The 15,192-nt window shown below is 37.1% G+C and overlaps 1 protein-coding gene across 1 annotated transcript in view; it reads left to right on the top strand.

Moving 5' to 3' along the window:
• The window catches only part of LOC132705716 (protein dachsous), a 234,491-nt gene that overhangs the window by 187,482 nt on the left and 31,817 nt on the right, over positions 1-15,192 (top strand). The window contains exon 4 of the mRNA XM_060676521.1: positions 5,553-6,038. Coding sequence (XP_060532504.1) covers positions 5,553-6,038 — 486 coding nt within the window. The remainder of the gene's footprint in view (positions 1-5,552; positions 6,039-15,192) is intronic.

Raw genomic sequence — 15,192 nt, 5'->3', positions numbered from 1 at the left:
CTGCTGTACAAATAGGTCTATTATAAAAAAGGGCAAAACATTTAGAGCATTCTCACCAATCTGCCGTTTTTCCAATCATATCAATTGAAACACCTTTACAAAACGCAGACGATGTCGAGGCATGTCGAGTTCTGTGAGTAGTAAAAATAGAAGTGTAGACACCACTATCTTCTAAGGTTATCTTTATTCATCTGCTTTTGTTGGGTACAGTTGCTGCCCTACAAGGCTTTTTAAATGTAATGAGTAAACGAGATTCACTGCCTCTTAAAGCACTGGTCCTCTCAATATAAGACAGAATATTTGAAACCACACAAAGATTTACATCTTCATATTTATGCAAAATTAAAAAACAGGTTGAGTCTTATTTATAGCTGAAATCTTAATTTGATTCGTTATTCTAATTTCTAATCCATCTGGAAATGATTTTATGTTGACCAATTCTATAAGAGAGAGCGTTTGGACTCTATGTACAATCGTTAACTTCAGTAGGAAAACTAATTTAATTGTTTTAATGACAAGTCATTAGAACGTAACCCTTTTACAAAGTCAGGGACATAACTAGGGCCCCAAGTGCTGTTATATCTTGGTTTACTTGGTCTTAGATTATAAACACCTTAAAAAACCTAGTTAGATATGCATTGTTAAATAATTCTGATCCAAAAATAATGCTGTGCTGCACTGAAAGAACTCAATAAGCCATAGGACTTGCCTTGTCTAAAATGAATGGTAAGGAAATCTAATACAGCCTAGGTGAGAAGTAATAACACTCCACTCCCCTCCTTTCGTAGAAGCTCCACCAAAGTTTAAATGCATGCAGGTATTAAATGCCTCAAGGTCGCGCTCTGAACAGATGATAGAAAAATATCCAGCAAATCCTCTGGAATGCTTGCCTGACAAAATCCCTGCAGCCAGGGTAAGGGATTTCCACAAAGGGTGACCTCTCCTGTCAAAAGAAGAAGGTAATTTGTCTGGAATTAGAAACAATAAATAACTACAACGCCTCCCATCAAAAATAGGAAACCAATGCTGGCTGTGCCCGTAAGGGATTACTGCGATCCATGTAGCTCAATCAGCCTTGATTTTTCGTAAAACAAGTGGCAACAAGCAAAACGGGGGGGAAAACATAGAAGAAACTGTCGCTCCAAAAAACAGTAAACGCGTCTTCATTAGATGCCTCCGGATCTGGAAACTAGGAAACAAACTTTCTGCATTTCTTACTTAGGCGAGAAGCAAACAGTTCGATTTATGGGAATCCCAATTTGCTTATTATTTTAGCAAAAGCATTGTCCGAAAGGTACCATTCACCATCAAAATTCAAATTCGTGGGTTCCCTATCCGCTTCAAAATTATCGGAAGATCAAACGTAAGATGCTTTAACCCATAACCTCCTTTCTTCACACCAACCCAAAGGCGCCTCGAAATTTCGTTTAAAACAGGAAATTTTACTCCCCCTATTCTATTTACATACAAAATAGCAGTTGTGTTATCAATCCTCAAAAGTGTCTCGCAGTTAGTCAAATACGAGGCGAAGCATTAGAGACCAAATGAGGCCGCAGTTAATTCTAGTGCATTAATATGAAACTGAGCTTCCCTAGGACTCCAAAGTCCTCTGGTACAATTCCCTTGGCATACAATTCCCCAACCCAAAGGAGTACCATCTGAGAAAATCTCAAGTTTGTAACATTGCTGCCTTACAGGGCATTCAGGATTCTGTAAACTTTTTAGCCACCACATAAAATCCCTCCGTAAATCACAAGGAATTATCATCCAAGTATCATAATTATCGACAGAGTCTTGAAGGGCTAGATATTTGATTCTCTCAAAAATTCTTAGTATATACCCAACTGTAACAAACTGCTGGGCAAACTGAATACTAGCACAGCACAAAGCTCGGCAAAGACTCTTATTTTGCAACGGTTCAAATTGCAAAACTTATTTACTCATCAGAAAAACAAGTGGTGGGATTCAAAAAAACAAAACCTAAAAATTTACGGGATTTCGAAGGATGTAAAACATTCTTCATAATTAATAACAAAACCCAACCTAATCAGTGTGTTGCAAGTTACTTGAACATTTTTTAAGGATAGCTAACTATCACCAAATAGTAAAGTTATCTAAATAAACTATCGAGGGAAAAGCCTTGGCAGGGAGATAAGAAACCACAGATTTCATTAATTCTGTAAAGACCCACGAGGCGGTGCATAAACCAAAGGGTAACACGTTAAAGTGATAACAACGTTTCGATGAGAAGTAAGTACTACTCATCTTTAACCGGTTTCAAAAGCAAGGTCAAGAGCGCCCTACCAACCACCATCAAAGCAGCCCTTGTTGCAGTCAGTCTCTCATCCCTTTTCTTTCCACCTTTGTTGATGGCAGATTTCATCTGCACATTCAATTTAGTTCAATTCAATTTATTGAGCAGGCAATTCTTCGGCACAGGATATCAACGCAAAAGGTCACTGAGACAATCTTCGGACACACCGGATTTCAAAAAGGTATTAATCTGCCTTGCCAAAATGTCATGACATATCAAACTTTGTGTTGGGACTATCGACCCCATAGCTTAAAGGCCATTTTGCTTTAAATCCGTCTCATAGGGGCTCAACAATGACATCAGAATTAATTGAAGGGCCTAAAAAATATACTTACGTTGGAGTAAGTGCATTCCAACAGCCATAAAAAATTGTTCATTATGTCCCAGTATCCCAGGCGCCTCATCCATAGCCGGACGAGCCAGAAAACTCTATTTTTTCGATGTCGAAAAAATATAAAACCATATGTATGGCCGACCCCCTCACAAAAGGATTGCTTCCAATTGTGAAACACTTACATGCGACTGCTGGCGTATAAGTGGGAAAGATGGGGGGTCTTTCGAGTTCTGGAGATTCCGATCGGAACCCGGACGATGAAGAAATCGTCTCCCAATTGTGAGAAAATCTCGTTGATGGGAACCACGCCACTAGCGATTATGTAATCGCGGATGGAAAGATTTTATCTTTCGTCGTAGGTAGGTTCTTTCTTCATCCGATAAGGAATAACGTAAATCTCACTTGTACTTCTCCATTTAACTTCCAAAAACGCCGAAAAAGCTGAAAACACCGACGCCGAATAAAAATGAACATGTGCCACCAAAGCACAAAAAGAGGAATGAAGTTAAGACCATAGATGGCGAATATACCGTCCATGGTAAGTATTCCACAGTTTTTTGTCTCTGCTTTAAAGCTGTGGTGCCACCTGGCGACTAGAAGGGGGACTACGTATATTGATTTCCACGAAGAGGTGTACCATATAATGAATAATTATGAATAGTATAAAATGCGCCTCAGCTTTTGCGATATTTATTTTTTGCATGATCCACGGCGAATCAGTGGCGCGCCTGAGAGTTTTTGTTTCTTACTTCGAGTGCCACTGTTCTGGTGGGCAAAATACTGCGGTAATGCGTTTAGGAGTCACAATGCGCGAAAAATCATTCGGTTGCGCTTCTACAGTTGGCAACGTGTTTTTTTTTTCGACTTGAAAATAAATAGAAAAAAAATTATTGGCCAAAAATACAACATATTTCATGATTTTAAGAAAAATCGGTGCGAAAGATAAGGTGACAGCAAAGAAAAAATGTACTGTGTTACATAGATATTGCAACGACCAGTAAATGAAATACAAGTATGATTTCAATAAATCAGAACAAAATGATTGAAAGAAAATATTAAAATTTCAATATTGAGTTGCGGTATGTAGTCTAGCATTGTCTTTCTGAAAAATTGGATATTACACTTGATTGAGCAACGGGACGCATCCAATTTAGGATTAAGCATTCATATTTCTATCCAAAAAAACTAGAGTTAGCTTGCCTCCGACTCTTATGACACCCTAAACGACAACCCCCTAGTAGTACAGTTTCATGTTCTAACGGGTGATTCAATAAGAGTTTCCACATTACAATCTGAAATACTTTTGAAACGCCATTGTATTTATTTATTATCATATGAGATTTCTAACCTCAAAACATAAACAAAATTAGTCATGAAGCAATATACGACTGAACAACGTGTAAAAATTGTGCATTATGAAAATGGTCGATCAAGAAAAAACGCATTTCGAGCTCTACGTGAATTTTTCGGCGCTCAAAATCGACCTTCTGAGAGGACAATTTGGAATGTGGTTCAAAAATTTAAGCAAATTGGATCTGTAACTAACCTCAAAGTCCCTCAACGTGCTCGTGCAGGTCGGTCAGATCAAAATATTGCCATTGTTCGCGAAAGTGTAGCCGAAGATCCAAACACATCGATTCGTCATCGATCGCAGCAAGTACGTACGTATGCAACCACACAGCTAATTTTAACAAAAGACTTGCATCTACACCCATTTAAAGTCCAAATAACTCAGGACTTGAAACCTCGCCGCGTATTTGCAGAATGGATACGAGAACAAGGGGTTCATTTTCCAACGAAAATCATTTTTAGCGATGAGGCACATTTTCACGTTGGTGGCTTTGTAAACAAACACAATGCTCGTATTTGGAGATTAGAAAATCCAAGAGAGATTGTTCAAAAAGCAATGCATCCTCAAACTGTTGACTGTTTGGTGCGAATTTGGGTGCGGAGGAATAATTGGCCCTTTTTTTTCGAGGATAATGCGGAGAACGATGTTACGGTTAATGGTGTTCGCTATCGAAACATGATATCTGTTTTTTCTGAGAGCAGTTGGAAGGTATGGACATTGAAGATTTGTGGTTCCAACAGGATGGAGCCACTTGTCACACATCCAGAGAAACGATGCAATTGCTGCGGGGCAAGTTTCCTGGTGGGATTATCTCACGTAACGGCGATATCAATTGACCTCCGCGATCATGTGATCTTACTCCCCTAGATTTTTTTTTTGGTTTCTAAAAAGCAGAGAGTGTAGAAATAAACCAAACACTATTCCAGAGCTAAAACAGGAGATTAGACGCGAAATAGGCGGCATAGAACCTGAATTGTGTCAAAAAGTGATTGATTTCAATAAGCCCGTTCTTAACACCATGTCAACCGTAACTCTCTTTCTCTGTTCTAATCTAATATATGGTTTCTATTCTAATATAAGGTTTAATTCTTCTATAAAGCGATCGCAGCTACCCTCCACTCATGTCCGATTTCGCTGGTTTTTCAGTCTCTAAAGTGTCTTTGTGATCATTATCACTGTATTGTCTTAAAGTTTTCTTAAAGCCCCAGTGACACGTACTCTGCTCAATATCGCAGCACTGTTATATGATTCTGACCAATCTACTTTCCAATTTCTCAAAAGGATATCCCAGCCTCTTGTATCCTATTCTACCTTTTTCAGATTTAGTTAAGTAACAATACAGGCCACGTCTTCTTGCGTGAAACATTGCTAAGTGATGTTTTCAATATAATATTCTTCATATACAGACTGGGACAAAAATGTGATCATGGCAGGCAATCAACTCACGAAACATAACTAGTTTTGCGTATACTGAGTTTTTCATTTTTCTGGTACTCATTTTAGTGTAAAAAGTTGGCGTTATTTTCAAGGAGATCTAATTTTGGCGATTCCAGGCGGTTTGAGCACGACGGCGATGGTGAAAATTCAAGTGGCAGACGTCAACGACAACAGGCCCGTGTTTTATCCTTCCGAGTACAACGTTTCGTTGAGGGACGGCGGCGCGTCATCATCCGCCACGACGCCGGTAGTCGTAGTGTCCGCGACAGACCCGGACTCGGGAAAATTCGGCGCCGTCACCTACCGAATAGTCGCCGGCAACGAGGCCGGTCTGTTCCGCATAGATCGCGCCACCGGCGAAATATTTGTCAACAGGCCGCACCAACTTTCCACCAGGAATCAGCCGTACCATCGGCTCAAAGTCAGCGCCACCGACGGCGCCAACTTGAAGTCGCTCAAGGACGCGGAAGTTTTTATCAGCGTTATCGATTCGGCGCAGAAGCCGCCCATCTTCGAGCAGCCGCGGTACACGTTTCACGCCGCAGAAGACGTCAAACGAGACTACGTCGTGGGCCACGTGAGGGCCAACGTCGTCGACGACGGTAAGCATTTTTATATTCTTCCGTCTAACCCCAACAGGCCACACCAGATATTAGGTGTTAGAGCTCGTGCGCGCGTATCCGACGTTCATTTTTTTATGACTGAAAATGTGTGCAAGCGAATACGATCAAACTTGGTGGCAAACGAATGTTGTTAAAAAGTTTTCGAAAAAATACAATAATTTTGAAACGGGTAAAGGTATTAAATTCAAAATTAGTTTACCTGGGTTTTCACAGGTGAGAAAATGGTAGGATCCCGCATTAGTTTGGACCTTCAACCGACTTAGAATGCACTTAAGGGTGAATTATTTCGTTTATTCCCTTACCCTTTAAAGCTAATGCCGAGACTTTATACAAACTTCAGATAATTTATTCTTTATACTCTACACTCGGAGAAAAAACGTTGTAAAATTAAAAAAAAACGGTAACGATTTTATCGAAATTTAATACGATTTTTTTTTAACAAATCAATAAGGCGCTATATGATTCTATAACATATTCTTGAAATTGATGCACGATACTTTTTATTACTTATTCTTATTAAAACAAATGTATTTTCTACATTTGAATTTAACCCTCTTGTTAGGGCAGGAAGTCCTAGTTTTTAGTTTCAGGCACATGCAATATTAATGTAACAGGTTTCCTTATTTACAACGCAGTACTATCCATCGGTTTTATAATAAATTTCCCATAAAGTATACTTTTTACAAAACTTCTGGACTCCTCCTGTGTCCGTTTTTGCTGAGTCGAACTTACTGACGTTTCAGAGCTTGACTGAAACTCGCTGTACCTGTTTATATATTGTTTGAGGGGGGCGGAGCTAAATGAGGGGCATAAACACCGTCTCGGATAACTGATTCCCATATTGGTGACAGGTAGAGGACCTGAGTCGCGGATAAGATTGTTAGGTTGTTTATAGATTTCTATAAACTCTCGGATTTTTCGTTGGTAGAAGAATTGATAGAGTAAAACGCTAGCCAGTTTCAATCAAACTCTGAAGAAACCAACAGTATGATTGGCGAAACGTCAGCAAGTTCGACTCAACAAAAACCGACGCAGGAGGAATCCACAAGTTTTGTAGAAAGTACTGGTTATACAACGGTACAAAAAACAGAAGATTATATCAAGAAAAGGAAAACGTCAATTTAGTGGAATTACACGCGGAGAAAGGTGTGTTAATACCACCATGGTCCGTTGCTGTAATGCAGCAGGACTGTATGTTCCACCAATGCTTATATTTAAAAAGAAGCGATCTGACAAGCAACTTAAACGAGGTGCTCTGTTAGGTAGCCTTACTGAAATTTCTGACATTGGTTACACTACAACTGAATTCTTTATTAAGTGGCTTAAACATTTCCACCGTATTGTTCAATCAAGTTAAACAAAACCAGTACTCTTGGTACTAGATGGTCATCCAACCCATAGCAAAAATCTGAAAGCTCTAGAGTTTTCCCGGGAAAAAACACATTCACATTCTTCAGTTGCCTGGACACACAACCCATCATCTGCAGCCTCTTTTAGGATATTTTAAACCTTTGAAAAATTCTCATAAAATATATTGCTTTCATTGGAATTAAATTCGCCCCGACTTTAAATAAATTAATAATATCAGTAGGGGAACAGAAAGCAAAATGGTATCCTTAAAATCACATGGTATGTTTCCTTTCAGTATCATATTAAACATAAATGAAAATAAACAAGTACGGTTTATTAAAATCAATACATCATCGAAAATCATTTGGTCCATTTTGCCTTCATAGGGAGGTACAATAGAAAACATTTAATCATCGCATGTTTCGCAAGAAAATACCGCTTCTTCGTCTTGATCTTCAGCGCCAGCGCAGGAACAGTAAGACCAACATTTGCATGTGAGACTGGATCCAGCCTTCCGTTGACGTTGAATTCAAATAGTAACAACACACACACTCTGTGCTTCTTTTTTACTAGTAGAGGACTCTCTTTTCTCGGAAAACTTCTTAGCCTTCTTGCATGTGAGACTGGATCCAGCCTTCCGTTGACGTTGAATTCAAATAGTAACAACACACACACTCTGTGCTTCTTTTTTACTAGTAGAGGACTCTTTTTTCTCGGAAAACTTCTTAGCCTTCTTTTTCCTGCCCGCCAAATAATATAATACAAATAAGGGTGGCATGTATGCAAAATGCAGTAGTTATTAATTGACCCCTATCTGCTGATGTTAATACACCAACTTGCTTTTTAACTTTTGTGCTGATTATTTTCGGCAATGTCTTCGGTACCGTAGCCATGCCCGTCTCGTCTACGTTATATATTCTATTTAGTGTTAGTTTGTACTTATCAATAGCTTCAACTAAAAGTGAAAAACTGTTAACTGCTTAAACCGCTTAAATACCGTATCAAATGTCCCCATTTTCTTCGCTGTTGCTGTTACTGTATAAATATATTGCTTGGTTCATTGATTCTTTCTACCATTGTTGCCTCTCAATCTTTCTTTTATAGTTACTAACTATCTGAAAATATGAAAAGGCTTGTTTAATTGATATTGTTTAGGCAAAATGGTCCAAGTGGTCCATTTTGCCCGGTCCGTTTCGCCTCTTTGTTATATATACTAGCAAACGTGCCGATCTGGAAATTATGTCAACATAGAACGTCAAAGAAATATAATATAGTTTGAAGCTAATATTTTGCTATAATAGTATCTACGCATCTTATTACAGAGGTAAAGAGTATAAGGATTTAAATATTGTTTTATTTTTATACTTGCCTTGCCTTGTTAAAATTTCGTAGGCCACTTTTGCCGGTTTATGGCTAACTGTCCGAAGCCTATTTCATGCAGCAATAAAATTTGATGTTGAACTAAGGAGGCTTTTACTTGATGAAAATCCATTTATCAAAATAAATAAGAACTAAAAGTTCAGATTTTCACGAAATTATATATTTTTACATGACAATTGTTTTGACGACACCGTGTTTTTATCAAATGTCATTTGATAAAGGCACGGTGTTGTCGAAACAATTGTCATGTCATAATATATAATTTCGTGAAAATCTGAACTTTTAGTTCTTATTTATTTTGATAAATTTGATGTTAACAACTTTGTAGAGATGATGCAAATAGTATTTAAAGAATTTTAACGGACCGTTTAACCTGCATGGTCCGTTATGCCTCCCTTTCCCCTATATGTTTACGATTTAGTGAAAGATTCACACATTATAAAAGAAAATAAAACCGAAATTTTCGCCCAACTTAACACAAAAAGCACAAATTATTTAAAATCATACCTAATTGCTTTTGGTAAAAAATGATATAAAATTATTAAAAATATTTAGGTATGATTTTTCGCCCGCTCTTGGTTGCACTATCCTGTAATGCTTATTTTTATACCGTCCATATATAATATATGACGGGCATATTAAAAGATTGCACATAACCCAGTGCTTAAAACAAACGAATAATCTAATCACTTGATTGATTATTAAAGGGAATCCAACGATCCGCGGCCCGCTAGGGAAACTAGGGAAAATCGTCAACCGCTCATCGGCTATCGGAGCTACACTCGACTCGACTTATCCCGGGTTTCGATAATTCAAGACTGTCTTCCCCCGGGCCGTGTTCCGTTCGTTCACTTCGGAAAGATACTTAAGTGGGTTCCCATGGGTCTATAATCGATAGATCGACAAATAATACGAATCAAAAATAAATAATCCAAACACCCAAAACGAAATATGGGAAAATATCGACCACTTAAAGCTAAGGGCGCCGACATGGCCATACTGACTAGTGCACGTCCTCGGGCAACTGGTGGTCATCTAGACCTCGAAGGCTTTACCTTCACTCGTCCATTCTGACTAACCAAGAAAAATAAAAAAAAACGCGATGCAAATCTCAGTTATTGTTATTATTAACATTAACCAATATAAAAAACTTTTACTAGGAAAGCAAAATCATCTTACTTGCAACTTGCAGTATAATCTAATTTGGCAAAGCTATGAAAGCATCAGCTATCAAGAACATTGCAATTCGGTTCCACCACCATCATCCTGTAAAACACTCTTTACGGGAATATGGATCTACTTTTGACGCCCCTTCACAATGCTTGTCGGGCAACACACGCCTCTCCAACCAAGCAAAGCTTATCGAAACAATCACCTCGGGCAACACATGCCTCTCCAACAATGCAATGCTTATCGGGATCAACACCTACGGCGACACACGATTTTTCAATAAAGCAATGCACTCCGGCGACATACGCCTCATCTTGTCACACTGTTTACCTTCATGTAAACCAACCAGCCAACAACACATCTCCCGAAAGACTCCTTTTACTGGATAAACCAAACTAGACAACACTATGCCTCTAGCTTTGGCGACACACGCCCGTGCAATAACGCAATGCTTATCAGGATAACCACCTTCGGCGACACACGCTTCTCCAATCAAGCAATGCTTATCGCAACAATCACTTTCGGCAACACATGCCTCTCCAACAATGCAATGCCTATCGGGATCAATACCTACGGCGACACACGCCTCTCCAATAAAGCAATGCACACCGGCGACACACGCCACATTTGGTCTCACCGTTTACCTTCATGTAAACCAACCAGGCAACAGCACATCTCCAGTACTGGGTAATCAAAACTAGGCAAACACATGCCTCCACCACATAGACCCTGTTAAGTAAAACAACAAAAATCTATGCCATCAATCCTTGCTTGGCCTCCGCCAAACAAACCACTGCTGCAACGCTCCAGATAACTAATAAAAAAATAAATAAATAAGCCGAAATTATTTTTACCTAATTTTGCCAGGACGGAGTCAATTTCGTCTATCGAAAGATTCTTTTAAGAATTCGCCGACACAGGCTCATTCTGTTACTCATTTTTCAGATTCTTATTCCGCTTTACCTCATCAGGCACACGAATAAGCTGATCATAAGCAATTTCGAAAAACTTACTTTTGCACTTACTACTGTGTCCAATAACTTGACAACAGCCATTTTTTAAAACTGCGGTAATTATAAATGGACCTCGAGATTTTCGATCTAATTTTGGAAATTATGGAAAATTTGGAAAGGACTTTACAATCGTTTTTTCCAACTTTTCTTTTATTTTTTTTGACATCTTATCGATATTTTTATTTGCTAAATCACAACTATCAGAGAGTGAATGAGATTTCAACACAGTATTATTGGTGTAACAATTTTTGTAATTCCAAAGAGCAAACTAATTTGCCTAATAAAAATTGTGCTGGATTAAGCACAATAACCTTAAATTTTGTTTACTTAAGTGATAACCGAAAATTTACATAATTCTTTCGTCTTGTCCATTAGCCCCTAGTAGTGTCATGAGCAATAAAATGCAATTTGAGATTGAATTTTGCTACAAAATAGCAATTCACTGCCAACAAAATACTTACACCACTGATACTAGAAAGAGCACCAAACAAATTGTTAGATTGCTTAAACAATTAACAACTATTTCGGCAATTAAAGAACATATAACAATTCAAATTTGGTAAATGCATCGATAGTTACAGAGACGTATTCTTTGGTATCACTTTTGGCAGTTAATTTATTGGAAATGCCAATGCCACCTGAGGTGAGATACTTTTGTGGTCCAAAATAAACAATTAACAAAACATTTTTTCAATTTCATAACTAATAACGTTTGTACATTTTCTATAAAGTTTTTTCCCAGTACCGAATGTCATTAATGAGATAAAATAAAAAAAAATATTTCTTTCCATTTAATTGAAAAGAATATTGTTTGGAATCATATGTTGTTTTGTTTCATTGGGAACAACTCCATTGCCATTTACAGTGACAATAACTTTTAAAAGGGCCTCTTCGGGTCATTGAGCTACATACAACTACCTGCCACTCTTTCTGTAATTCGATATTTTGAATAATGTTAAGTGGTTTACCATTTACATGGTGCCAAACTTTTGCCTTAATGGAATAGTTGGAATAAAAAAAAAGATAAACAACCAGTTCTTATTACATTTGCTGTAAGTGAATCAAATGCGAAAATGCTCAATTTCCACTGCTGCTATCAATCGGCGCGGCTCTCTTTGTTTAAGCAAATTTCCAAGCTACCCGAGTTTTCGGTAATAAGTAGAACTCCTGATACGAAAATTATTTATTAATTGAACTATAAATAAATTGAATTTTAACTGTCAATTTCGTGTAAATCCGTATCCATAAAAAAAATAATATATTTTTTTTCAAACTAGGGCAATTAATTCCCAATTAAAGCATAGATCGTTTAAACCAAAAACTTTGTTCTTTGCTCTAATATAATATAATATCGGTCGTCATAAAGTCGATCAGCCATAAAAAATAAAATTTGCTCAATTCCATCAAAACACATCATTCGCTTATTGCATCTTCAAGGGCTACTGTCCCTCATCATTGGCAATAATTTCTTTCTGAATCCATGCTAAGTGAAAAGGAAAGATCTCGCCAAATTGAAGCTTCAAAGGGAGACTCTGTTCTTAGCTTTTCGCCCGAAGATGAAGCGAAACATGGAATAACGTGTCACATTTTAAACTATTTTAATATCAAACTGCCTTATGCCCACCACTTATGCTTTCAACTTTTTATTAAAATATTTGTTGCACTTTGTTTATGTGGCACCTAACTCAAACAACTGGTAGTGAGTAGAAAAAAAAATTACAATTTTTTTCAATAAAAAATGTTGATAACCTCTACATATATCGAAATCAAAACATTCATGATGTGTAGAAATGTGTAATTTATAGTTAATAATTGTTATTATATTATTTCTAGTTTATTTTTGTTTATTAGAACGTTGTTTTGTTCGTAAATATATTTGGACGGGTCAATCAGTATTTGAAATTGCGCTACTATCGATTTAAGTAAAATTGTACGCAGCCTTAGTATTTATATAGTTTTATCTCTTGGGATAGTTTATTCCTTCCACCGTGCGCAGCCATTAATTACGACTATAGAAAATCCTGCGAATATAAATGTATATCGGCAATTACGCAGGCATTTCACCGAACGAGGAGAAGGGAAAAATGGTGGCGTTTCGCTCCCATATTTCTCTCGTTATACCATAAGGCAGTACGGAATTTCTTTTGAACGGAATCGCGCATACTTTACGTATATGCGCGCGCGCGGCGGGTAGCGGCCATTCCAAGGGACGAAAAACAATAGGGGGGTTATTAATAAATGTCCCGATCAATAGAGTCACACGCTGATTGGGTCGCTGGGAGTATCCCGACATGCGCGAAGATGTCGCTGCTTCCTCTCTTTTCCTCGTTACCTTACGTGGGAACAAGTTTCGTTTTGCCCTCGGAATAAATTAACGTTAATTAACCACTGGAAAATTACTCGCCCGGCTGCGGGCATCATTTTTTCAAAGTCCGTTCGTTGCGTCGTTCTGGTTGGGAGGGTGCTGACTGCTGAAGAAACTTCTTTAAATTCAATCTTACTATTTACAAAGGTCCATTTGAAACAATTTAATGCTCTAAGTTCACTATCCATTTTCCGATATATTCATAGCATATTTTATAAAAATTTTCTTTTAAAAATTCATTTTTTATTCCGGGATTCTAATCTTCCAGAACAGTCGGTTTATTCTTTAAAATTATTCGTAAAAATCCATCATTGAATCTTGATTTATATTGCAGTATGAAATCATTTAATATAATACAAACTTCTGCTACTGAAATTTTATCTCCTTCAATTTGTAGAGTAATTTTATGAAACGACGCCTGACTGAATAAAATAAAGCATAGGTTCTGACATATCGTTTTGAAAGAATTTCTTCAAGGCTTAAAAAATATGATCGTAGTGGATCATATAACTCTAAAACGCATTCTAATGCTGGAGTTAAAGCAAGCTGTGGAATAACCAAGCAGTTTTTTGTATTGACCACCAGCCTTTTCACAAAATTCTTTCAAACTTGCTACCTCTACTGTAAACTGATTGAAATATAAATATATATTTGTAATAATTGCTTCCACATGGACTTGATTGGTAGCATTTCATATAATGCAACCAATCCCCCAAATATTTCATTTCAGAAGATTTTTTGTGCACACATTATTGACACCTTTACGGGTGTGTCCTCGAAAATTAGTATTTGTTTTATCAACCGAGAGCGTCGAAATTCATAAGTAATTAGACAAAATGTCTGATGTGTCCCCTTCTATTGATTCCAAATTTAAAATCTTGATTTGAATAACGTTTTTAATATCGAAATACCTTACTAAAATTGGATATAGGTTTATTTCATTGTGATTTGATAAAATAGATATATGTATATGAAACAGATTTTCCGATAGCATTTTCCTGCAGTATTCATTAAATACGCTAGTTACGATAGATTCACTTTTTTTTTTTGAATAATTTAGTAGTGGAGTCCATGCTGCGAAAACTTTGATTATGGATTATTGTGTGAAAAGCGAAAGTATCCTCCTCAACCTCAATGTAATTTTCACGTTGTTAGAGAATATCACTATCAATAGTATATGATGCAACAAGTGCGGTAAACGGCATTTGACTTACGAGTTTATTTGACACGAGCGGAGCGCAAACGAGTGACTTAAAAAGTTTACCGAGTGTGTTGGATACTATACTTTTTCTACGACCGTTAGTTTTTGGGAACATTTTCGCAAAACAACACGTATATTCACTGACATGACCGTCAAAATTGACAAACGTCAAAATGCAATTCGTAGGAAACAAAACTGACGTGGTAAAGTGACGCTTCCCGCACACTAGATTGGTGTGTAATTAGGCATTCTACAGAAAGGAGTAGAAAAAATAATTTTAAATATTTAATTAACAAAATTGAAATAAAATAATCTAAAAAAATGTTTTAAAAATACAAATGAGTATAGAACTAAACGAATAAGTACTTTCAGGGTACAGGATTTGAAAATAGTACGGTTTGCGAAACAAGAGTACAAAACTCAGGAAATGAATATAGTAGGTCACTTTATAAAATATCACCTGGCACGTTGTCCTTCATAACTAGGGTTATAGAATTGACCACTCAAATTTTTTTGTGTCAATTGACCGAAATAATTGTAAAAATACCATAGGATTTATATTTCATTATTTATAAGTATCGTTTTCGGATATTCCTTGAAGAGCGATATAGGTAAATTGGACATCACAAACGCATAATAATTTAATATAAAATA

The sequence above is a fragment of the Cylas formicarius genome, unplaced genomic scaffold (genome assembly GCF_029955315.1).
Source record: "Cylas formicarius isolate icCylForm1 unplaced genomic scaffold, icCylForm1.1 PGA_scaffold_7__23_contigs__length_41026272, whole genome shotgun sequence".
Lineage (NCBI taxonomy): Eukaryota > Metazoa > Arthropoda > Insecta > Coleoptera > Brentidae > Cylas > Cylas formicarius.
This window is presented reverse-complemented; position numbering and strand designations above follow the sequence as displayed.